Below are 27,271 nucleotides of genomic sequence, written 5' to 3'. Positions count from 1 at the left end.
GAATGTAAATAAATATTGTATTTTGTCAAGCCCCTATATAAATATATTTATAACTGCTCCTCCATTGAAAAATTGAGGAAATTTCGAAATCTTTTCCCGTTATAGATACGTATATATGTAGGGGAGAGCGGGGCAAAGCCGCTATGTGGGGCAAAGGCGTTTTTCAAAATATCTTCCTTCTTTCTCATCTAATACAATTTTTGTTTACAGTTTATTATTAATATGATTAAAGCAATTAATTAGAAAAGAAAAAAACTCGAAAATATTAAGTACAATAAGAAATATAATATAAAAATAGTTTTTGCAAGGAAGAGATGAAAATTTCGTTGATCGAAGATTCAAATTTAAAAAATAGTTTTAAGCACTTGGGTCTTAAAAATATTTCGATTGAATAAATGAATCATTTATCTACACGATCTGCATTAAATTTAAATTCATTTTTTTATTTATATAAGTGAAATTTTAAAAATAAAAAATGTTTGTCATTGGGGGCAAAGCCGTTTAAAAAATGTTTTGTAAAAACAGTTGAAAATGAAAATCTGCATTACCTTTAGACATGAAGGATTTCTAACTTCAAGCGCATCAAATGTCAACAAAAATGTTATATATTTTATTCAATAAAATAACTCCAAAATTTGTCTATTGGTAAATATTGTTATTCTTAAAAAATGTTTGTAAACAATATATGTATGTATATCAATATAATGTATATTATTATTAATTTAAAATACAATTAAACAATAAAAAAATGTACTTTTAAATATTATTAATAATTAAAAATACAATTACAAAATAAAAAGAAATTATTATAAAATATACAAATATCCATTAAATGAAAACAAATATTTTAATTTCATTTTATTTACAGACTTCAATTTTATTTTTTAAATTTCAAATTTCCCATTTTTCACACTGCGCATGTGCATGCATTTCTGACGCTGAAAGCATAAGGGCCAACGCACAATAGCTTCGCGAAAGTCGTTCTCGAACGAGATGCATGAGATAGAAAAGGATACGAATATATCGCTTTCGCGAAGCTATTCTGTTTAGGCCTTTAATCGTTACATTGAATTTATCCTCTTTTTTTTATTGTTTTTTTAATTCACTGATTGTTTTTTATTCACTTATAAAAAAGGTGGTTGACATTAAAAAAAAAATATGAATGTGTTGAAATAGAAAAAAATAGATTAATACAGATCTAAAATTTACTTATTAAAAGTTGATCGTTTTGAATTCAAATTCGCCATTTTGGTATAGTTTCATACGACAGGAAGTGTCGACTTGTGGCGCTACCAGTAAACTTCCACTAAAACCATTTCTTCCTCATGTTCCTCATTGTTCTACTCGTCGCAGAGAGAAGTGTAAGTAAAAAAGTGAATTCTTTGTTAATATCATTTGAGTGTTTAAAATTTTTTTCATTGATCTATTCGGTGTTCTTGTTAGTTATTTTATTCGTCCGAAATTCAGAAATACTCTTCAAATAAGTAAGAATCGGGTTCTAAATTGAATTAAAATAGTAAATTTTTGCGGTGTGTAAGATTCTATGTCCGCCCCATTTTGTGCACGCTTGGCTTGGCGTCATTTTTTCCCCACAATCGTAGAATGTGGTTCACAGAATTTTTGCGTTATTAATCGATAAATTTTTGTAAAAATAGATATTATTTCGGTATTTCTGTATTTTATTTACAAAATTAATCGAATTTATAATATATTGGATGATGGAATAATCGTTAATAGTAAATATATTCATCGTAAATGGAAGTGCAATTTTTTCTCACTCTAGAAGCATCGGTGCTATTTTCTCTATTATTTTACTTTGCTCGCGATCAAAAATATATTGCCAACTTGTGACGTCACACACATAATGTATATATATATATATATATATTTCAAAAAATTATTTTAAATCTATTCATTAATACTTAATTATATAATATATAATTTCAACAATATATTATAATAATCTTAATTAATTAATAATAATATTAATATTTAAATATATTAAATTGTGTATTTTCACTTAAAAATTTCACAACATAACCTATAATTTTAGTTTCTAATGTCCCTTTCTTCAGATCGCGTCACATATTCAAAAAACAAAACTCAAAAATGTGTCTATCAATAAATATTATTATATTTAAAAAATATTTGTAAACTAATTAAAAGTATTTTATCTATTTATTTTTATAAAATAGAGTTTGTTTAACTAGAAAAAACAATTTCTATAGTATTATTTTCTTCTTGCAGTTAACGTTTTATTTGGAAATCCTCAGTTTCATCGTCAATCATCGTTCTGATTTGAAGATACCGTTTTTGCGTTTTGAAAGAATCAATTGCATCGTCACTTACCGGTATTCTTGGATATCCTGCATTTCACTTGTCATTTTCTGCTTTCGTGTGAGGTAAGAATTTTTAATAAAAAATATTGGGATTTTGATTGGATTTTCCTAATATTATATTCCCCGCGATATTGCGGGTATAAATGTAAAGGGATTACACAATCGATATTATTCTTATTTTCAATTATAACATATTGCCATTTTAATTTTTTTAATATTTAAATATTCAAAAAGATTAAATTTATTAATTTATTGAATATTATTATATTATTATTAATTTATTCTTATAAAATAGAATTTATTTAACTGGAAAAAATTATTTCCATAATTTTATTTTCTTTTTCCAAATTTCAAGTCAATTTTGTGGAAAAAAATAAAAAAAAAAAATCGTCCATGGGTAAACAGAATTATTTTTAAAAATTATTTTTTGCATTTATTCTTATAAAATTGAGTATGTTTAACTAAAAAATATTATTACCACAATTTTATTTTCTTTTTTCAAATTTTTAACAAATTATTTTCAAAAAAAAAAAAATTAAAAATGTGTCTATCAATAAATATTATTATATTTAAAATAAATTTGTAAACCTATTAAAAGTATTTTATCTATTTATTTTTAAAAAATAGTGTTTGTTTAACTAGAAAAAACAATTTCTATAGTTTTATTTTCACCTTGCAGCAACCGTTTTGATTGGAAATCCTCTGTTTCATCGTCAATCATCGTTCTGATTTGAAATAATCAGTAGCATTGTCAGTTTCCGTTTTTGCATTTTGAAAGAATCAATTGCATCGTCACTTACCGGTATTCTTGGATATTCTGCATTTCACTTGTCATTTTCTGCTTTCGTGTGAGGTAAGAATTTTTAATAAAAAATATTGAGATTTTGATTGGATTTTCCTAAAATTATATACCCCGCGATATGTCGGGTATAAATGTTAAGGGATAACACAATCGATATTATTCTTATTTTCAATTATTACATATTGCCATTTTAATTTTTTTAATATTTAAATATTCAAAAAGATTAAATTTATTAATTTATTGAATATTATTATATTATTATTAATTTATTCTTATAAAATAGAATTTCTTTAACTGGAAAAAAATTATTTCCATAATTTTATTTTCTTTTTCCAAATTTCAAATCAATTTTGTGGAAAAAAATAAAAAAAAAAAATCGTCCATGGGTAAACAGAATTATTTTTAAAAATTATTTTTTGCATTTATTCTTATAAAATTGAGTATGTTTAACTAAAAAATATTATTACCACAATTTTATTTTCTTTTTCCAAATTTTTAACCAATTATTTTCAAAAAAAAGAAACTTAAAAATGTGTCTATCAATAAATATTATTTTATTTAAAAAATATTTGTAAACTAATTAAAAGTATTTTATCTATTTATTTTTATAAAATAGAGTTTGTTTAACTAGAAAAAACAATTTCTATAGTATTATTTTCTTCTTGCAGTTAACGTTTTATTTGGAAATCCTCAGTTTCATCGTCAATCATCGTTCTGATTTGAAGATACCGTTTTTGCGTTTTGAAAGAATCAATTGCATCGTCACTTACCGGTATTCTTGGATATTCTGCATTTCACTTGTCATTTTCTGCTTTCGTGTGAGGTAAGAATTTTTAATAAAAAATATTGAGATTTTGATTGGATTTTCCTAATATTATATTCCCCGCGATATTGCGGGTATAAATGTAAAGGGATTACACAATCGATATTATTCTTATTTTCAATTATAACATATTGCCATTTTAATTTTTTTAATATTTAAATATTCAAAAAGATTAAATTTATTAATTTATTGAATATTATTATATTATTATTAATTTATTCTTATAAAATAGAATTTATTTAACTGGAAAAAATTATTTCCATAATTTTATTTTCTTTTTCCAAATTTCAAGTCAATTTTGTGGAAAAAAATAAAAAAAAAAAATCGTCCATGGGTAAACAGAATTATTTTTAAAAATTATTTTTTGCATTTATTCTTATAAAATTGAGTATGTTTAACTAAAAAATATTATTACCACAATTTTATTTTCTTTTTTCAAATTTTTAACAAATTATTTTCAAAAAAAAAAAAATTAAAAATGTGTCTATCAATAAATATTATTATATTTAAAAAAAATTTGTAAACCTATTAAAAGTATTTTATCTATTTATTTTTAAAAAATAGTGTTTGTTTAACTAGAAAAAACAATTTCTATAGTTTTATTTTCACCTTGCAGCAACCGTTTTGATTGGAAATCCTCTGTTTCATCGTCAATCATCGTTCTGATTTGAAATAATCAGTTGCATTGTCAGTTACCATTTTTGCGTTTTGAAAGAATCAATTGCAACGTCACTTACCGGTATTCTTGGATATCCTGCATTTCACTTGTCATTTTCTGCTTTCGTGTGAGGTAAGAATTTTTAATAAAAAATATTGGGATTTTGATTGGATTTTCCTAATATTATATTCCCCGCGATATTGCGGGTATAAATGTAAAGGGATTACACAATCGATATTATTCTTATTTTCAATTATAACATATTGCCATTTTAATTTTTTTAATATTTAAATATTCAAAAAGATAAAATTTATTAATTTATTGAATATTATTATATTATTATTAATTTATTCTTATAAAATAGAATTTATTTAACTGGAAAAAATTATTTCCATAATTTTATTTTCTTTTTCCAAATTTCAAGTCAATTTTGTGGAAAAAAATAAAAAAAAAAATCGTCCATGGGTAAACAGAATTATTTTTAAAAATTATTTTTTGCATTTATTCTTATAAAATTGAGTATGTTTAACTAAAAAATATTATTACCACAATTTTATTTTCTTTTTTCAAATTTTTAACCAATTTAATATGTAATACAATCTGAAGAAAGGGACATTAGAAGCAAATGAATTGTAGGTTGTGTTTACGACAGTTTTACTTGAACTAAAAGTTTATTTTTGATTTTGTAAGACTGATATCAGATTTATTGAATATTTTGAATGTAAAGAAGATATATTAATATTATTTTGCATTACAAGTTGAACTTCTTTGTGTATTTTCACTTTAAAATTTCACAACATAACCTATAATTTTATCTTTTAAAGTCCCTTTCTTCAGATCACGTCACATATTAAAAAAAAACTCAAAAATGTGTCTATCAGTAAATATTATTATATTTAAAAAATATTTGTAAACCTATTAAAAGTATTTTATCTATTTATTCTTATAAAATAGTGTTTGTTTAACTAGAAAAAACAATTTCTATAGTTTTATTTTCACCTTGCAGTTATAGTGTTGATTGGAAATCCTCAGTTTCATCGTCAATCATCGTTCTGATTTGAAGTAATCAGTTGCATTGTCAGTCACCGTTTTTGCGTTTTGAAAGAATCAATTGCATCGTCACTTACCGGTGTTCTTGGATATCCTGCATTTCACTTGTTATTTTCGGCATTAGTGTGAGGTAAGAATTTTTAATAAAATATTGAGATTTTGCATGGATTTCACTAAAATTATTTACCCCGAGATATCTCGGATCTAACCGCAGATGGGATAACACAATCGATATTGTTCACATTTTTACTTGAGAGGCTGATAGTAAAAGTGGGTTATAATTTGAATGGGAGTAATAATGGGTTAAAAGCTTTGCGAGCAAAAACGGGTTAAGATATTTTGATTAATTTATCTATTTAGAAGAGATATTGATGACTATTCTTTGGGACGCATGAATATTCCCTTCATTAGATTTGGCGGATCTTTTTTGGTGTCAAATTAAAAATTATCGAATTTACATTTAGTAGAATTAAAAAAAAAAGATTTTCTAATGAGCCCAATTTTAATATAAAAAAATTACTATTTAACAAATTTCTGATTTTGTAGAATTTCTATTTAACTGGACTGTGATAGAGCAGATTTTCTAATATATCGAATTTTCAAGTAATACAATTTCCATATAAAAAAATTTTTAATGTATTAGAATTGTTCTTTTGTCGAAGTTCTATTTATCCAAATATTCACTTAAAAGTGTTTTAATAAACAGAATTTCCAATTAAAAGAATTTCTATATAAAAAAATTCTCATTTAACAAAAGTTTTATTCAAAAAATTTCTATAGAATCTAATTTTTATTTGATAATGTAGTCATTTGACAGAAATTCTTCTAAGCTAAATTTTTAAGACAATTCTATTAACCCTATAAAAAGAAACTGAATTTTCTCACCCTCTAAAGGGTAACTGGGGTGTCCATACACCCTTCAAACTTATGTAAAAAGGTTTCTATTTGACATAAAACTAATTATATATAGTGATTTATATTGGTTTTTAGTAAGGAAAACAATAGTTTTACTGATTTTTTGATAAAATAAAAAAAAAAAAAACTTGAAAAAAAGAAAAAAAAATGAAAAATTTGTCAAATTTGTCTTTTTTTAAAAAAATGTTTTAGTTTTTCGAAAATTTGACTATTTAAAAATAATCTATCAGATTTTGAAAGGTGAAAAAATATTGTTTTTTGCATTAATTAAAAAAATATAATTTCTTGAACAACTAAAGTGCAAAAAAATAGAAGAAAATTGACCAATTGAAAAAATGACAAAAATTAATTATTAAATAGATTTTATCAATTAATATTTATTAAAATAGGTGTTATAAATAAAAAAGTTCACAAATTGAATATGCATATAATATATGTGAATATATTATTATCAATTATAATTCTCAATTGAAATTTCATATCAAGTTATAAATAAAAAATGTTTTTTCTAACAATATATATGTTTTGTTTAAAAATGTATTTTTGCAACACTAACCTCTAAAGTTAAATTAAATTTTACATAAAATTTAAATTCACTTATTTTGTGAATTTTGTAACGTTAGGGGGTAACAATAGTTTTTAATTTGACACTACAAAAATTCCGTCAAGTCTAATGATGGGAACATTTTCTTTTAAAATTATTATTTAAATAAATATTTTAAACCTGAAATTACTATAAAAACCCATTTTTGCTCGCAATTTTTTTATATCACACTTTTGTTCGCACTCAAATTTTACTCCACTTTTGCTATCTGACCCTCACTTATTACTTATTGCCATTTTAATTTTTTTTATATTTAAATATTAAGAAATATTAAAATTATTAATTTATTAAATATTATATTATTATTTTTTTACTCAGGTCTTGTTGTGTTACGAGTCTATCAACTTGGATCATTATTGGAGTTTTAATTGAATTTGTTGTCAACAATGCTTTTGCTGAATGTTGTAAGGAAACTTTGCTTTGCTGCATTGGACAAGATTCTGCGTGTGTCGTGCAAAAAACATTATCGAATGTCATTATAGAAACTTTTTTTGATAAACCGTGTTATTGTACATGTATATAGTTTTAAGATAGATTTTAGTTAATTGTTTAACATTTATTATTGTAATGAGTGATAAGAAAAAAGAAACAAACAAATCTCCTCCATCACGTGCAGATATTGAAAATGCACAACGTCGCGTTGAACAAATAAATGCGATTAATAGACGCAATGTTTCGCGACAATTTGTTCCATTGTTGCCAAGGCGTAGTGATAATAATTCGGGCAGTAATCATAATTCAAATAGTGTTGATAGTAATCGTATTCGTACAGTGTACAGTAGATTTACTCCCTTATTTCCGCGTCGTTGTCAACAATCTGACAATGGTCAGAATTGTAATGTGAATCGAGTACGTCGACAGTTGTTTCCTCCGCGTGATGAAGAACATTTAAATCAAGAACAAAGTGCATCTACAAGTGTTAATTTTGTTTACCGTCAAGATCAATCTCAAGAAATAATACCCACGAATCATCAACAGTTGTTTCCTCTTCAACAAGACGCACATTTAAATCAAGAGCCAAATGCATTGCCAAGTTTCAATTTTGTTTACCGTCAAGATCAATCTCTTCAAGAAGACATCTCCGCTGATCATCGACAACCTGAGCAACCTTTTCTTAACGACGAAAATACTGTAATGTCAATTAATGACAATTCTCAGCCTTTTATATCAAACATCAACAATGACGATAGAACTTTGTCGTGGCAAAAAAATTTAAATCTTTTAAATATTGAATCAAGTGAATCTGGCGATTTGGGTGAAGAAAATGAATTTCAACGCTGTCCAATTCCAAGGAAGCGATTTAAATTAAATTTAGGCAGTGATAAAAGAAGCGAAAAAACAACAAACGAAGCTGAAAATGAAAAAAACACGCCAACAGAGAAATTTGAATTACCAAAATCGTTATCGACACAAAAAAATTATGCCAACGAACCACAACCGTCAACAAGTAAACAAGCTGATGTACAAGATGCAGTTTCATTTATATCAATGGTCACAAAGAAGTCAATGAAGAAAACTACTGATAAAATACAGAATACCCGTAAAAAGACTCCCAAAAAACAATCATTGAAAAACAAAAAAGAAACACCTCAAAAAGTCGATAAATCATCAACAACAGCAGTAGACGACAACGACGATGATGATGATGATGATGATGATGAAGATTTAAAACTTCAAACAAAATTTACGATAAAGACTGGTTTTTCTGATTCTTTTTGTTGCTGTCCAGAACTTCGGGATTTGGTAATTAATCAAGTGAAAGTGCTATCGAGAATGACTATATTGGTTACAATTTTTATAAACTTTGCACTTCGTCATCCCACAAATGATTATTTACGTAAAATCTGGTCCGAACAAGGTCCCGATTATAATTCAATATTTCCGTTGTTTAAAGAAAATTCTACAGAACCAAGAACTGATGCAAAAAAAGAAATGCATAATAAATTGAAAAATGAATTTATTCCTCAGTTTAGTGAGTTCATGGGTGGCAAATTTGAATTATTTAATTGCACAAATCTCTCTTCTCAAATACAGGAAATGGCAATTCAATTAAATGTCAATTACTTGACAAATCTTCATTATCATGCCAGGAGTCGACTTGCTACGTTCTTCAAACATGAATTATTTAAAAAAAACAAATCTACAATGAAATTGAATAAAAAGGAAACTACAGAACGCCAACAGGAGCGAACAAGAGTTTACCGTGAAAAAAAATTAATTCGTAGATTACGTAACAAGAAAAAAAGGGAGAAGTGGGCAAAAAAAAAGAAAAAAATAAAACAACTGTATCGAGAAGAAAGAAGAGCAAGACGTGCTGAATTAGAAAGGTTACATCCCTATGAGCCGCATGTGGAAAAATTAATTTTTAGAAACGTTAAAAAATTAAAACAAAATCGCGATATAATACAAAGACAAATTGTTTATGATTTACCTCCAAAAGGCAAAAATAGAGGTAAAAAATATCGAGAACGTTTAACATTAAAAAAAAACAACAAAAACTGGGAAAAACCATCACGTAAGAAAAAATCATCGAAGCCATCGACAAAAAAAAGTAAAATTATTAATTCTAAAGAGGCCACAAAAAAAGTGCAGGACAATGAAGAGGAGGAAGAATTGAATCATAGGAAAATCATTAAAACAAAACTTGACAATCTTCTCAAATACAATGAATGTGATAATGAAACTCTGAAGGCCTTGAATTTGGAAAATTTGGATTTTCGAGATCTTAAAAGAAGAAAGGAATGTCACAAATTTTTTATATTTTTTCATCGTTTACAAGATTATTTTGCACGTGAAGGAATCAAAAGTTTTATTCTTGTACCAATCATGAGTCCTGGTCTAAAGTACATTACGTACACGAATACGGCGTTAAAACTGTTGGAAACTGAATTGAAAAAAGTAGCACCAGATTATACATGTACTAAAAAAGCACCGGAAAAGTTTACCGTCAATGAAATTACAGCACAAGAACTCATGCACAAAGACATTATTTCGCCATTAAAAGAAAAATCAAAGTTGCTGCATGCTGAAAAAATTGGTTTGGAAAGAAATTTTCAATATTTGGAAAAAGCAAATAATCCAAAAAATTCAGAAGAATTGTCAAACATAAAAAATCAAATAAAAGAAATTACAAAAAAATTGACTCCAATCAAAAAGGAAATACAATTGGAGAACAAACGACATCAAGACATTAAAAATCAACGACGTCCGGAGAAAATTAATGAAAATGATGAAAGATGGAACAACATGTTTGACATATCTAAAATACAAGTCAACAAAGAGAAATTGAAATTTTCCAAAACAATAATGACGGATGGTGTGGCTGTGTCTGTAATTTATAATCTTGTTAAACCAAAAAATATAACAAATTTTTCTCCTTTACAGCAACAAGAATCGCGAGATTTAACAAAATATGAAGTGTTCAAGGGTCTTGACCCAGGTTTGAAATTTGGATTTGCTGGAGTAGAAAGAAAAATGAATGATAATTTCGATATTAAATGTATAGATAAACATATAAAAATTTCTACAAAATCTTACAGATGGCAAACTCAGGAGAATAAGAGACAAAGCATTCTTTATAATGAGACAAAAAATTATAAAAAATATTATCACGATTTGCAAGTAAGTGAAAAATATCGTGACAAAGTAAATCACAAAGATCCTCAACAAATTTTAATATCAACAGAATATTTATTGACAGCGCTAAAACGAAACCAACCTTATTTTGAAAAACGAAAAATAGCGGCTTTGAAATGGGACAAGTACATGTCAGTACAACGTGAAACAGATCTCTTAGCAAATTACATGGTTGGCGATGTAAAGAGGAAACAACTGTTGGTGATTGGATCACCTGAAATATCACCATGGATGCGTGGCCACGTGCGGATGCCGTTAAGAAAAGTTGTGAGGAGATTAATCGAAAAGCAATCTAAATATCCAAATTTACGAATTGTTTTTATCGATGAACATCGAACCACAAAACTTTGCAGCACTTGCAACGAAAACATGGACATTTTCAGAAACAGAACAGCTTATTGTGCATCATGTAAAATCTCATGGAATCGTGATGTAAACGCGGGTAGAAACATTTTAAATTTGGGACTTGTGAAATTGGGAATAATAAATAAAGAACAATTGCCAAATTGGAGTGATTTTCGAGCGTTAAAAAATATCCAAGATTGGAATGAGTAGGGGGAGATTTGTCTTTCCAATAGTCTTCTCACTAGATGAGGGGTAAAGGGGTTAGTTTAATACTGACTCTTTTTTACATGTCCGTAAGGACGTAGGGAAAAGCGAGGCAAAGCCGCTAATGTAACTCTATTTTTTATTTCATTATATTTTCGTGCGGTTATTTCAATTGTTTTTCAATTTGAATAGATGGTAAAGTAGATATTTTAATGAAACAGTGGAGAATCTAATTCAAAATGTGAGGTTAAAAATACAAGTAATGATTATTTTTTATAAAATATCTCAAATTCTTTTAAAAAAATGTACTAAATACTTATGTTTCAAAGATATTCGGCCATTTACTGCAAGTTCGTACAGTTTTAACGGCTACAATTTTCTTCCTTTTAAAAATATAAGCAAAAACGTCGCTGCCCCGCCATAAGGGGCAAAGCCGTTTTTTTGCATCTTCTTGAAAATAATTAAATTAAATAATCATGCTTATAATAAATTAAAGAATTAATATTAAAATTTGTTGTTAATTAGTTTGAAATTAATTAGAAAAAAAATCACGTAAATTGATGGTGTAATAACGAAAATATTTAAAAATAAACGTTACATTAGCGTCTTTGCCCCGCTCTCCCCTATAACTAGGTGGTGCAGTGGTAGATTTATAATTAACATTTTGTACAATTAGTTTTGTTTTCTTTAAAATATTCCACACTTTCTTCACACACACACACACATATGGTGTGAATAAAATTAAAAAATTATACTTTTATTACATTAGTGGACGTTCAATGGTGCATAGTAAAATCGATACGATTCTAATAATATTAATGATATTATAAAAAATTATGTAAAAAAAAATAATTTCAAATCTTTATTATTATATCAATTCTGGTATCTGGTGCAGAAACGAATCACGAAGAGAAGATAAATTATTATATTAATATTTTTTTAATTTTTATAAAAATCAAAAGAGAAATTTTTTAATGTTTTTTGCGAGATTAAATATAGTATAGTATAATATATATACATATATAATTTATAAAAATAATGAGAACTTTTATGAAATGTTGAATGCAGTTATAGAAATTTTTCATTTTATACGAAAACTTTCTTTTTCGAAGTGCATCGTGCGTTCGTTCCTTTGAAATATGACCTTGACCTTACAATATTCTACCTGTTCGCAGGTAATCGGAACTGGTCCCAATGTACCTTTGCAAAAAATGATGGGAAAAATTTAAAGAGACCTAAAAATTTTTGTAGTCATCTCTTCTCATTTCTTTTATTTCCGTATTTTTCTTTTCAGCTTCTACGATTTTACTATACTATAAATTACCAAAAGAATTCATGGAATAATAAAAAAAAAAAAGGTGTTCTATACTCACCGTTCGGACAGGTGAAGACATTTGTGTTCAGGACCTGTAACAAACATGAAAAATGATTTAAAAATTTTCTACCTTTAACTATATAAGTATATATGTATATCATAAATCAAATGTTTAATTAGGGAATTTCTTTCGCTTTTTAAAAAACAAATTCAAGTCGTCATATTTTTTTAAAATGATGAAAGAAAATTTACAAATGTTTTTAAAAAGGTTATGTTATTTATTAAAAAGTTCATAGAACTTGAAACAACAATTAAATTTTTTTAACAATCTTTTTTTAATTAGTAAACTTTCTTTAACATTTTTTTCTCAACAATTTGTAATAAAATTTTCTCCCAAGAAAGTGAAAGATACAATTTATTCTTGCAATTGAAATCAAAATAGGAGACCGCATTTTCAATGGCAGTTTAACCTGCTGAACGTATATAGAGATATATAACGGTTACTATATACAACATTCTTATGGACAATGCTGAGTTCGTTTTGTGCCAAGAATTTACGATTGTGATAACAATTGTATATGTAGTGAATCGAATATTGTTAAAGAAAATATTCCCAAGCTTTATTTTTGCAAATGTTTTTTGAGATATTCTAATCTATAAAAGTATAAAAAATATTTGCTCACCTTTATTTAAAGTTTGAAAAAATTAAGAAATAAATAAAAAATATAATGAAAATTAATAAAAAAAAAACGAATGAACTTAAATTGCAAATATTGATAAAATCATAGTTCCCTCCCTGTGACATCTTGCTGAAAATATTTAAATTGAAGCAAGAAGGCGCGCACAGGACTTGCTCGATAACATTCACTGTGCTGTAGTATAAAATTTACAAGGGTACGTGAACGTTTTTCTTCGATGTGTGTGTAAAATGTTTAAGTTTCTATATATATGTTTGCGTATATAGGTGCGTGCAGAAACTCACTTTCACCGCATTTATGCCACATCTCGCGGGTAGCGAATAGTTAACTCTTTTCAAAGATGGTATGTCGATTGCCTCGCAATCTTCAAGACTCTAGTTACCCAAGCCCACGATTACTAACAATATTCTACCGAGATAGAGAGAGAGAATAAAATTTATGTTGCCAAGGGAAAAATTTGTTTTATTTTCCTCCGTTACTCTCATAACGGTTATAAGTGTATATATACAGTGATTCTTTCAACGATAACCAATTTAATGAAACCAATCTCAGATTTATATCAATTTATACTATTTCATTCTTATCTGACAAAAATTCTTCTTTTTTTCTTTTTCGTTTTATTATGCTTCGTTGATGTTTTGTATTTTTACTTCTTTTTTTAGAGTTGAAAACGAATACGAAAAATAACGTCTGATAATTATTAAGAAAATATTCTGATTGGCTAACCTAATGGAAGTAATTCAAATTAACCAATGAAATTAATTAACCGGCTTTATTGCAGGGCCGGCTCTAGAACGAGTCAGTCGCCCCTCTGGTGCCAAAATTAGGTTAAAAAATAATTTTACTACAAAAGTACTCTGTTTCATATAATATTAATTTAATGATAATAAATCCGGAACTTATTGTTTTTGTTATAGTTATTGTTATCAATGAAAGAGGAAATAATTCAACAACATTACTTTTGCTTTCATTTATTTTTTGACAAAAGAAAAATGACGTAGAAAGTGTTAGTGGAAGTCATAGAAATGCAAAGCAATTAAAATTGAAAATTATATTACAAGGTATATTGACCGGACATTGTCTTTACGGTTGAATTCGCAGTTTATAATAATATCTCTCTTGAACCTGCGCTAAATAGGAAATTTTACGAAATTTTATCTCTCCGACGAGTCAATAGAAAAGTATCATGGAAATTAAAATAATTTCCAGTCGAGTGACTATATGTCAACATATATATATTATAGTATTCGCAAAAGACACTTTCTTGCAATATCAACTACTACATGTATTTTTTATACAAAACAATTATATTATTATTATAATTTGCATATATCCTGCGCGTTTCAATAGGATTATAATTTAAATTTTGCAACTAAAAAAAATCACAAATTTCCCTGCAGTTTCTATGGAGTAAAAATTAAGTAAAAATATCTACAAATAATAATTGTTAAAATAAAAATAATAATTTGTAATAAATTAAAAAAAAATGAACTGCAATGAAATATTTTTTTTTATATAATAAGGGGAAAATTATCTATATATGAGATTGCAATTTCCTTTCTGTGTTGCATAAAATATTTATTGCGGACGAAGAGATTTTTCTTAATAGAAGAATTTTCGCACTTTCCATTCTATCAATGACGAAGGTGTGGTTTTTGTGGCTGTTTCGCGTGTCTTGTATGCGGATGCCTACGACTCATAATATTGTAATTCTCGAGGGAGATTTTTGTGTGGGTTTTATATATTGCATACACACAAATTGAACAATATTTCTATCTATATGTTGACACTCTGTTGAAAATGTTAGATAATGTATTAGAAGAAAATTTTATTTTATTTTTATTGAAACTTTTTTACTTGCACGACGATCTCATAGTGTATGGCATAAAATTAATTAAATATTTGTATATAAATGTGTACTGACCTGAGACTCCGTTACTTGAAGATGGCACAAGAGGACGGCGACCCAAACGACCGCTAACTCCCTTATCAACATGTTTCTGAAAAAATAAATAAGTTTTTTTCATTAAAAAAAATAATCAATAATATTATAATAAATATTATAGGCAAATAAAGAAAAGTGTTTTTAAAAATAATATTTGTGTTAAATATTAATAAACTAAAGTTAATGAATAAATATAGAAAGAAGAATTAAAAAAGATGAAGTAAAAGTAGAAGAAGAAATAGTGAAGAAAGAATAACAATATGAAGATATTAAAGAAGTTGTAAAGAAAGAAGATAAAGTTAAAGAAGAAGATGAATGAAAAAGTAGAAAAGGAAGTAGATGTTAAATATGAACACTGAGAAAAATATGCTATTGAATCAACAGCATTTCTGCCAAAGGTATAAAAACTATTGATTCAAAAGCATATGCTATATAAAATCTATAAAATATTTTACAAATTTTATAGCACTTGCTTTTGAATCAATAATTTTTATACCTTTGGCAGAAATGCTATTGATTCAATAGCATATTTTTCTCAGTGAAGAAATATTTACATTTTTTTATAATTATTATACATAATTATAAAAAAGATTCCAAAAACTCTATTTGATATTATTATATGTTATTATTCATAATTGAAAGCAAATTATTTTCAAATATATAGAAAGTTTATATATAGAAATCAATATATAAAGTACCAGAGATTAGTAGAAAGTTTTGCTTAAAAAAAAGTTTTCCTCCAACGGAAATCTATTATATTAATTTTAAAAAGACGATTCCCTTATAGATATCCATAGAAAAGTATATTTCTTTTTCCCCACTGAATTCCAGAGATAATTCAATACAGGTTTTTTTAATTCCCAAAATTGAATTGAAAAGTGAAAACACTATAATTTTCATCGCAAAAAATTGAACGTACGCCTAATAAGAAATTTGAATTATACAATTGTACAGTAAATAATTCTCATTATTTATTTATACATATATTTATTATATCTATGGATAAAGAATATTTGATATTTAGAAATAAATAAATTTAGATAAATATTAAAGAAAAATTTTAATAAATTTTAAAATATCCGCTTCGTGAATATTTTGTAAATATTCTTTAAGAATAAATGATGATTCATTAGAAAATGATTATTTTTTTTAAAAGTGAGAGGATAGGCTCGCCATATGCTCTAAATGTTGAGAATTTCATTTCCTGTTCAAGTGCGGATTACGTTTAGAAAATAAGTACTCGAGAAGGTTCACTTTTCGCGAATTTACGTACCTACATATATGTAGTTAAATAATATCACAGACTGGGAAGAAAAGTTCTATACATTCTAGAGTATATAGTATAGTGCAAGCAGGAAAAGTAACTCTAGCATAATAATATACGACTGTTTATAATCTACGTAACACTCTCAATAACGACTACTATATACTATTCTTTAACTAAACTACCAACGGTTTTAGTATCTAAAAAATAATTATTTTTACGATTATTTTAACTCGCACTTTTACTTTAAATGACAATTTATCAAAGTTCCTCTTGAAAGAAAAGATAAAAATTAGATTTTACACGGTGTTTTTTTTATTACATATTCATTATAGTTTTTATTTCTGGAAATTAAAATTTGTTGCAGTATAAAAATAAAAAATAACAATAGCAGCATCATTTTTATTTTAGTTACAGCAATATTTTGGTTTTTGGTTTAGTAACAATGTTATCATCATCATTAGCATCAACAATATCAGCATGAACAAAAAGTTATTATCTTAATGTAACAAATATTTACTACTATAGAAGAAAATAATAGCATATTTCGAATTTATTATAGAGACATATATCGAGTTTGTTCTTTTGATTAAATTATTACCGATGCATGAAAGAGTAACTAACCTCGAGGCGCAGAAAAGTTGGTCGAAACAATTGTATATGTACGCCATTGACTCTAACATGGCGAATATAATAACCGGTTACCCGGCGTGCACTGATAGTAATTGTGCAGTAATTTTGACCGAATACAGTCGATTCTTTTGAGTACCATTTGAGAATTAAGTATACCTGACAAAGAATATAAACTTTACTGTATGCAACAGAACTTTATTTCTTCTTCTTCTTCTTCTTCTTCTTCTTCTTCTTCTTTTTCTTCTATAAGTATTTTTATAATTAGCCAAAGAACTCTCTTCTTTGTAATATTTGGATTGTTCAGAAATGTTTTTTAGCACATAAGAAAATCATCAACTTCGATCATTATTTTCAAAGACTAAAATATAGTAACGGTAAAACATCACATTTTATCAGTTGCAAGACGAATTGGGAAACAAATCGAATTTTTGTTTTTTTTTAAACAGTTACTTCTCGAAAGAAAAACAGAATTTCTAAAAATAAAGAACAAAAGAGATATATATTGTAAAAGACGATCTCAATGCACTTATAACAGAAGCGAAAAATACTCTTCGTTTCCTGAATTATTTCTACGAAGAAATTTATCGGAATCTCATTGAATGTGCGCGAAAGCACGCGGAAACGACGAACGTTTACCTTGAAAATCTCTGCGTTTCACCATAAATTCTGGTGGATTTTGCTTCAAAAGCAAATTGTGATATTAGTAGTAGCATTGGAATCTGAAGAGGATTTGTATAAATGCAAGATTTTTTATATGTATACGCACACGTCCAATATATATATGTGAATGAGGAAGATGAATATTTGAGATACCGTTAGTCATTGTAGGCTATTTACAATTATCAGAATCATATAAACACAATTATAAGAAGACCTTCTCATTGTTATTTATAAAGAAGATAGCTTTCAATATAGATAATTTAATTACACTTGTATAAATAATTTGCCATATGTAATTCATTCTCTTTTAGAGAATCGTAGAATTTCGAAAAGTAAATTGTATGTATGTAGTATAGTTATTTAAAGTTTACAACTGTAAATTTTTTGATTAAATTTATAATTATTAATTTAAATTGGTTATTATTTTAGCAACAGTTTAAATCTCTTACAAGGATGGGTAGTCCAGTGGTCAGAGCTCCCGAACTTCAGTTTTAAAACAGAGGTTCGATCCCAGGCGGAGATGAGATTTTTCAAAGTCCACAAATATTTCAATTGGATAAATACAAATTCAATGTTAAATTGATAATAAATAAATAATGAAATAAATAAAAAAGATAAAAAGAAAAGAAATAAGAATTTGGTTGACTCAAACAAATAGTTTTGGTTGCTTAAATACCAACAAAATTTTTTTGTTGGCCCAACCAAATTTTGGTTGCTTTGACTAAACATTTTTCTCAGTTTGTAGAATTAGTAGTAAAATCAGCGGCATTATGGTAACCTATAGGAGACAATAATGGTACTTACAGTGCAATTGATCATTATAAGCTATATAGAACTGTCTATAATCCCAAAAGAGAATTGCAAACTTATTAAATCAGGATATTACCCAATTTATAGAGGATTATGAAAAAATTTACCAACTGAAATGCAATACAATGTGGAAAATCATCATGAATAGGAATATTAGAAAGTTTTATTGTATACTCTTTTTGGGTTGCAAGTTCCCAGAATCCGTTAACGGAAGAGAAACATTAATTATGAAAAACTTTATAGGAAATTGAATACGTAATCAAAGAAAAGAAAAGGTTTTTCCTCAAGGATCATCTAAATCAAATATCAAAAAAATGCCATTGTCATGATGAATTTTTTGCTGTACACTTTTTGCTCTTTACGTTTCCTTTCTTCAATTTTCAAATGACTTCTACATCATATGTGTAATAATCAGAAGAGAAAACAATGTATTATAATACGGAAAAACAATATGACAATTCGTGTTACACAATAGTATATACTTGTGCATAATTATACATATCTGGATTATAATTAAAATATAATGAAATTACAGTCGCATTCTAAATGTATATAATATATATATGTATATGAAAGAGTCGTCGCCCTTTTTGATTTACCCAATTTTCCATGAATGAATGTGATCCACGAGATGAACAATGAACAATAATAATTCTCAAACGAAGGTAGAAAACATTTCCCACGCTTTACAGTGTAAACACATATACACACACACATCAACATATGTTACGCGTCGTGTATATATTTTGAAGTGAATGCTCGCTATGTAGAGTTATTTCTAATTATGTCACCCATTGTTTTGTCGCGAGCTTTAATTCAACAGAATGAATTTCACATTATAAGAACGTTAAATGATAAACCGATTGCTCAACTTCAAACTACACACGCGCAATTAATGTTGTATTCATTTACATCCAAATCTCTTTTCCCTATATACTGTTGTCGCATTTTTGGAAAATTAATTATTATTATTATTCCCAAATTATATAACTGATGCGAAATAATTGGAAACTCCTTAAAAAAGTCTGTATCGGTAGGGACTCTAAATCTGATCTATAATTTAGGATAGACCTATAATCAAAGGATAACGTATAACTTTTAAAGATGTGGATTTTCTATGATACAATTATATACTATTCATGAATGTTTAAGTAATAAATAAAAAAAATGTTCTTTGACCTAAAGCACACATATAAATATCGATAATATCTACCATTTTTAAATGTATGTTGTGTGTGCTACATAGTATATATACATTCCGGAGTGAAATTAATGTCGCTAGGGGAAACCACAGGAGACCTTATAGTACATATTTAAAAGCAAATCCTCATATTAGCTTAAGGTAGAAATATTCTCGAGTTACATACGTGTGTGGGGTGTAATGCGCATTCAAGTCAACCGCCTGCAACATGTTGCTGTGTTGTAATAAGTGTCGTTTGTACATATATATGATGCAACGAGAAAAGAAGGGGGCAAATTCGAATTTTTCGTGGGAATATTTGAGTCTTAGAGTCCAATTCTGGATTAGAAAAAAACACCTATTATTAACGAATGAAAGTTATGTATACCCATCACGATGATGATGATGATGATGATGAGGAATCTACCGAGTTTTTCCATTAGGTAGCATTTTATGCAACAACCCTATTGTCTTTCTTTGCAGTTGCGCTTATAACTAGAGCAAAACCCTTTTCCCTCATTCTATACCGTGAGACAGTGTGCAATCAATTAGACTTGGTGAATTAACTTGTATGTGTAAAAATAAAATATTTGTGAACATGAAAATTTTGAATATGATTCATAATTTTGAGCATTGTCTAAAATTTTGATGTTCAAAAATATTTTTCTTCACAAATCGTACAAAGGAAAAAATTACATTGAAAGTAGTAGTAGTAGTATTATAAAAGAGATTCACGCGAGACAGCTGAGAGAAGAGTGATTCGAGATGGAAACCATTCGTGCGAGAAGAAGATCCGTTAGCTATGTAATGCCAATGAAGGATGTTGGACCTTGGCCACCCGCCACAAGAATTACAATTACCAGTAATTGCTCTTTGCCGCGCGACTTCGATAGAGAGGGAGAAGGGAGGTTAAGGAGACGCGCCTCCTTTTATACACGCCTGGAGGATAAATTGCTTATCTGTAATAACGGTTTTTGTGACAGATTGGTTTTTCTTGCTACATAGTTTCCTTTTGTTGTTTTGCGTTTATCCGCGAAGGGAGGAGGAGACATTACAAGCAGAGGATGTGTAAATACGCACATCATTTTATACTCTCACGACATCTTTCCATCACTTGAACGATAAATGTTTTTTTTCTTTTTAAACAAGAAAACCGGTAAAACGCGTAACAAGATTACGTTCACCTCAACTTTTATACCAGGAATAAAGACACGATTTCAAAGTATTCAGGAATAAGACGACCCAGGAAATTTTTCCCTTAACATATATAAGGATTTTTGTTTCCTGAATTTTTTCATTGTAAAATATTTAACGTTTTGTAATCATTGAATTTTTATTATGCGGAATAATTGTTAATTCTTTTTTTGTAGACTTCTTGCTTTCTTGGGATTCAGCGACCGATAAGTGCAAACAGTGGAAACTCTCCTCATTTTAATCTTTTCCGCGCGTGAAACAGAGTTTAGAAAAGTGCACTTCATTAGCGTATTAGTGCAAAAGGATTTGCTAGGTGAAATTCACCTCACTTGATGGTATATAACCGGAACTGAGTGCTACTTAAATATTAATTGAATTAGAGGAGTTAATTGAGATAAACTATTTCTTCGTAAGCGGGAATTTTATACTATTGTCTTACATCTGTTTTCTGATAAACATCAAAATTTCCGGTTCCTTGATTCTTATTTGTTAAAATTTAAAATATCTTAAAATATTTCGAAACGGAAATTCACATTTTTTTGGTAAAAATATAATTTCTTGTATTTTACTATGTAACAATAAACTCGGGAAAATTATATAATTATATAATATATAAATGATAATAGAGTCGTACTTCTTCTCACGTCTTATGTTTTGCGCCCTGGATTTCGTAACTTTTGTATAGCATTATATATATTTTGTAACACAAAATTAGGATTTGGAGAGGAACTTTCTCTCTCTTTCAACTTTTTTATAGTATATGCTAAATTGATGCAATGCAAATATTCAATGTTAAGATTAGTAGTCAGTCACGCGTATATATCGATTGCAGTAGTTGCCATATAAACATGATAGTTATATGGATATTAATCGTCAGATTGTATATAAAGAGTACTAAAATATATTTCATATATATTATCATGAGTATTATCCTACTTTACAATCAAACAATCATTGTCTTTTGACAAGAGAATGAAAGAAATTGTTTTTTTCGTCTCTAGGTTAGTATAATAGAAAGCAATATATTATGTATACTGTACGTATATTTGGATATACTCGATGCGTGTAAAAAGGCATTTTAGAACTTAGTCCTGTGTATCGAGGCGAAACTTAACTTTTGACACGTTGTCGAGTGTTATTCTTGAGCATTTTTTTTTCTCACAACATCCGATAATTCAATTATTCTGTATTAGGTGACTTTATGTGGAACGTAAGAAAACAAAGAATATGGTTATTATTAGAAAACTATAAATAAACAAAATTTGCCATTTCTAGGTTTTTAAAATTTTTAGAATATTATCAATTTTCCAACAACTTGAAGTAAAATATTTATATGCTTTTAAAAATTAATAACGCACAACATAATTTTTAATCATCCGATAAAATGAGAACACAGAAATCATCATCAACCTATAGTTGTAACGCGGATAATTCCTATTAACCCACATCGAAGAAAATAATAATAATAATCATCATCATTAGTTGGTTAGGGAGGGGAAATAGGCGATTTAATGTTGAATAATGATAATATTAACTCCACGCATAGCTTCTTTCTCTCTATATACATACATATACACACACTCAGTTACCTTGACGTTGAGGTAAGCGATTGTGGACCATTAGGTTGATAGTTTGTGTCATTAGTTGGTGTGGTCAGTACTAATTCGGATTATATTGTTACCTTTCACATATAATAATCACGCAAAACTTGTTATGTGTTTTTAATTCAATGACAAAAGCTGATGAGATTTGCACTAGAACACAGAGGAGCATCATCCTTGCTCACAGAATTACACATATATCCTTTCACGTGATGTATTGAGTAACGGTTTCTCACTCGTATTCGTTGTCCGCAATGACGCAATTACCCTTCATAACCGTAAAATCTATCTCTTGACAAGTTGACAAGACAGTTGTTAATAAAGGCGTTGGTTTTTTTATGGTTTAAATGGCATTCTTCTAGTAACGAATAGTCGCTTTTTCAGTCATTGGAATTTGTTTCTGAAATTCTTTTTAAAAATTTTGTTACCCAAAAGGTTTTGATTGATGATCTCCTATTGCTTGATTTTTAAGTTAATTTTTCTGTTACTCAAGAGTTCTTTTTATTGATCAACTATTATTTTAGGGTTAGTAGAATTTTTATGGTTTCATATATGCATGTATATTGGTTATTCTGTAAAGTATATAGATTGGAGGAGATACAGCATCAGGTTTCGTTTGTATATAGATTAACAATGTCCAGCCTATCTTTGGATGACATGAAAGTGCAACTATAACATATGGCCTCGCAATTTTAAAAAGCCTCTCCTAACCACTTTAGAAGACATATCCGATTTTGCAGATGTGTATACATAATTGACCAACGAATCACGATACGTTGTACCGTTCGGCATTGTGAAGTCCTTCGTTTCCGGCAATACCGTAAATGGACTTTGGTGGACACTTCCGGTCAATGGAATAGCAATTCAGCATTGACGAACCTAATTGTTTATTCCTATCCTCTTCATTTTTTATTATATTTATTTGTAATTGCTATTTCAATTTCACAAAATTAACAAAAATTCAATTTCATTTTGTATTTGAAATTCGATGAAATTATTTTCTGCTCAAGTTGTACTGTTGGATTTGAGACAAAGCCTCCTCAGGGTACGCAAATCTCAAGGCCATCTACTTTCCACGATCATTTGCATAAACATAAAATTTATCGTTGTACTCCATTAACCCAAAGCTGGTGTGGGAACAATATCATCATTTTCTTTCTTTTTTTCATTAGATTATTGTACAAATTTTTCAAGAAGTAAAGAAGACAAAAATTTACTCGCGCGAGAAATAATATAAGAGAGGTAGAACGGCAGTCCTTGACAGATCCCAGGGCGTTGGACAATGAGTATAAATATATCCTTGTTGTTCCATTGCTATGGTATGCATACATTAAGTACATTTGACTATAGTAGTCTATAGGTGTCTGCGGAGGTGGACGTTTCGAGATTTTATACAGTCATTCGCATCAGTATTCGAAGATACTACTTTCCTTCTTTTGTATATAGCAGAATTCATTAAGTGTTTAAAAAATTTTAAAGCATCATTTAAAAACATATAATAGTTCAAAAGTCATTAAGTTGAATCTGTATCTGTGGATTTCTCATATATAGGATTTTGTTGATTAAAAAAAAGTCTTTCTTTGCAACTTTCAGTTTGTTTATTATAAAATGAAAAATGTTCGATTTCACTTTAATTCACATACAACTCGATTGGCCAAATATATATGCCTATAACGGACATGGTCGCGTTCATAAGTAGAAATGAGTTTTCGTTTTTTGCCAGCGAGAAAACACCGTTTGATGACTAAGCAGACAAACTTGTTTTCTTTTTACTCGCTCGCATATTATTCCACTAGCATTTTCAAAATCTTCAAACCTATAGCTTTGAATCTATAATCGCTAAAAAATTAACTGTTATTTTATTATATCCATATACTATATGTCATATGATAAATTATTTACACATAACAAAACTGCTAAGGGATGATTGAGACTAATATTCTTGATGATAAGATACATTAAAAACTAGGTAAAATAATGTTCTGTCATATGATAATTTTATCATATACAAAGCAGAAATGAAAAATTTCTTCGTTAAAATTATGTTTTATGATTGTCGTCAAGATATATATGCATTTGTGATTTAATAGATACCGGCTCAATTATAAAAGATATGAATAAAGCTGAGAATTCTTGTCCTTTAAAGATTGCTGTTAATTAAGTACCGTTAATTTATATATATATATATATATACTACATATAGAATGGATATAGAAAACCGGTTAAATGTCCATAAGAGATAGAATCATTTTGAAATTTCTCGCCAATGGATGATGGAAAATTGAAATTCTTCTTTGCGCGCATGTTCTACTTTCAAAATTAAGTATCTTGTGTAGCTTCCACGATTCTTTGAAAAATCCTCTTGTCCCTTGTGAGACCCTTTTTTCAAATACCTCAATGGCATTCATCAACTTTCATTGAGACTGACATAGGAAAACAGGTTCACAATCCTCTCCAATTATTTTTCCCATAAAAACGATGGATTATCACATCATGTTTTTGGATTATTATCTAATAAATTTGAATATTTTCCATTATCTGATTTTTGTTATATAGTAGCGGGACTTAATCAACTTGAAATACTTTTATGAATATTTTCTTTTGTCGGTTTCAAACACAATTAGAGATAAAAGGAAAAAAAATACAAATGTAAAATGGAAGATATTAATATTATTCCCATAAGATTTGTTTTTATGATTATAATATAAATTGAAATTAAACTCCATTTGAGAAAGAGAGAGAAAGAAAAAAGAGTTGAACTGTAACTTGGCCCAAATAAAATCTAAGTGCATCCCGCAAATAAATATATACATAAACATGTCTTACAAGTTGGTAAGAACTGATAATTGTAGGCTTTGTTTAACCGTAACTGTTAACTAGTCATTGATCTGACATTCTCTCATACCATACATACCTCGTGAGATTGTAATGGATGCAATAATAATTAATGAATACTATGTACCGTTAGTGCATTTAGATTCGACTCCATGATCAAAATGTTGAATCCGACTTTTTTTTCTACTTCCCAATATTGGACAAGACAATTGTCTTTAGTATGAGTGACAAGAATATGGTCCCAGACAAATGGGTTTTTTTAGAAAACTAAATCGTAAAGCATGTTTGCATCCTGTTAAATTGGTTTTTTTACCTTTTTTATTGAAAGGTTCAATGATCGATGAACGGAATATAGAGTTATTTGTAAACAAGAACTAGGGAATTATTAAGTAGTAATTAAATTTATGCCCCTAAGTATTATACGGGCGTGGCAAAATAGTTATGTTGTATTTGCGGTTTTAGTTGTATTACAGAGTGACAAGGAACGTGCGCTCAATATATAGTTAAAAGCAATATAACTATAAAGATGTTCGTTGAAAAAAAAGAAAAAGAGTGTGAAATACAGCTGCTAACCATTCATGGATGACTAGAAGACAACTGCAATGAGCGCATGCACAAGCTTAATATATATAACGGTTCTAAAACATTCCTTCGCGTGCATTTTCATTAAATTAAAAAATTAATTTTACATTAAACGTTCTTTAGACATATTATATTTTTGTATATATCGTAAACAACAATTTGAACATATAGTTTGCACCTCATCATTTTGCACCTGATTCTATATCCTTCTCTTTAATTTATCTTATACTTTATACCCATGATTTAGAGTTTTCATTTACAATCTATATAATATTTTATCTGTATTAGCAAAAGTCCAAATATTAAATATTAGGTATTGAAAAATTATTGTATTATCAATGCAGCGAGTTTTTTTACAGCAGGTCATGACTTGAAAAAAGAACATGAGCATTGAAAAATAAACGTTTTGTGTGATACTTTATAAATAATAAAGGTGAATGAGTCAGTGACAGCTAGTGGATCGAATTTTACGAAGATATTCCCGTTACATTTTGCCGTTAAACATCGCGCGCTGCGACAAACGCAGATTTCGTCAGATATTTATACATATATATTCAAAGCGCGTGTATGTATGTGTGTGTGAAATAACACTAATATAAAAATGCCTGAATATATTATACAAATCAACGTATGGTTAATTAATACAAATTTTTTTCAAATATAACAGTACATGGAATATTTTTTTAGAAGAATCTTTCGTTGGTTTCGATAAAAAAAGAGGGTCGAAAAAGGGATTTTTATTGATAGCATTTTTTTACTGAACTAAGATAAAATTACTTTTTACCAAAATTAATTTTAAAAAATACAAACTAGAAATTTTTTTATATTAGTAACATTTTTGTTACTCAAGTAACACTCTTGTTAATTGAGTGATATTTTCCTTAATCTAGTGACATTTTTTGTTACTTTAGTAATATTTTTAATAAATAATAATTTTTGTTACTTCAGTAAGACGCATTCTAAACTTTATAAAGAAGGTTCGTCCTGAGTCTCGTCGTCGTGAAGAAACTTTTTAAAAGATAGACACGATATTCTTGCAAACATTTCTTCTTGCCTCTCACAATGTGGCTATAATGTCAATTCGATGTCTTAACCGATTTTAATTTTTCTATAATAATACACACCCATTAAGGGCGTGGGATATCTTATTTTATATTTTTATAATTATATAATTATCT

General features: G+C 27.7%; 2 protein-coding genes across 3 annotated transcripts in view; one reads left to right on the top strand and one right to left on the bottom strand.

The window, feature by feature from the left end:
• The window catches only part of LOC127280599 (sushi, von Willebrand factor type A, EGF and pentraxin domain-containing protein 1), a 52,795-nt gene that overhangs the window by 20,859 nt on the left and 4,665 nt on the right, over positions 1–27,271 (bottom strand). For both annotated transcript variants that reach the window (XM_051303699.1, XM_051303700.1), the window contains exons 2-3: positions 15,314–15,389; positions 12,750–12,783 (exon numbers count right to left, since the gene is read on the bottom strand). In XM_051303699.1, coding sequence (XP_051159656.1) covers positions 12,750–12,783; positions 15,314–15,385 — 106 coding nt within the window. In that variant the 5' untranslated portion in view covers positions 15,386–15,389. The remainder of the gene's footprint in view (positions 1–12,749; positions 12,784–15,313; positions 15,390–27,271) is intronic.
• On the top strand, positions 907–12,228 carry LOC127280608 (uncharacterized). The gene is made up of 7 exons (XM_051303730.1): positions 907–1,361; positions 2,248–2,402; positions 3,019–3,192; positions 3,810–3,964; positions 4,581–4,754; positions 5,629–5,802; positions 7,510–12,228. Exon 7 carries the CDS (start codon positions 7,759–7,761, stop codon positions 11,380–11,382), a length of 3,624 nt encoding a protein of 1,207 aa, XP_051159687.1. The 5' UTR covers positions 907–1,361; positions 2,248–2,402; positions 3,019–3,192; positions 3,810–3,964; positions 4,581–4,754; positions 5,629–5,802; positions 7,510–7,758; the 3' UTR covers positions 11,383–12,228.

This window comes from Leptopilina boulardi, unplaced genomic scaffold, assembly GCF_019393585.1.
Source record: "Leptopilina boulardi isolate dan_hultmark-lab unplaced genomic scaffold, ZJU_Lbou_2.1 LbouV2_248, whole genome shotgun sequence".
Taxonomy (NCBI): Eukaryota; Metazoa; Arthropoda; class Insecta; order Hymenoptera; family Figitidae; genus Leptopilina; species Leptopilina boulardi.
Note: the sequence above shows the minus strand (reverse complement) of the source record. Positions and strands in the feature narration are given on the sequence as shown.

What these genes read in the sequence shown, in the direction of transcription:
- LOC127280608 (XM_051303730.1), top strand. Translation starts at nt 7,759, where the DNA reads ATGAGTGATAAGAAAAAAGAAACAAACAAATCTCCTCCATCACGTGCA.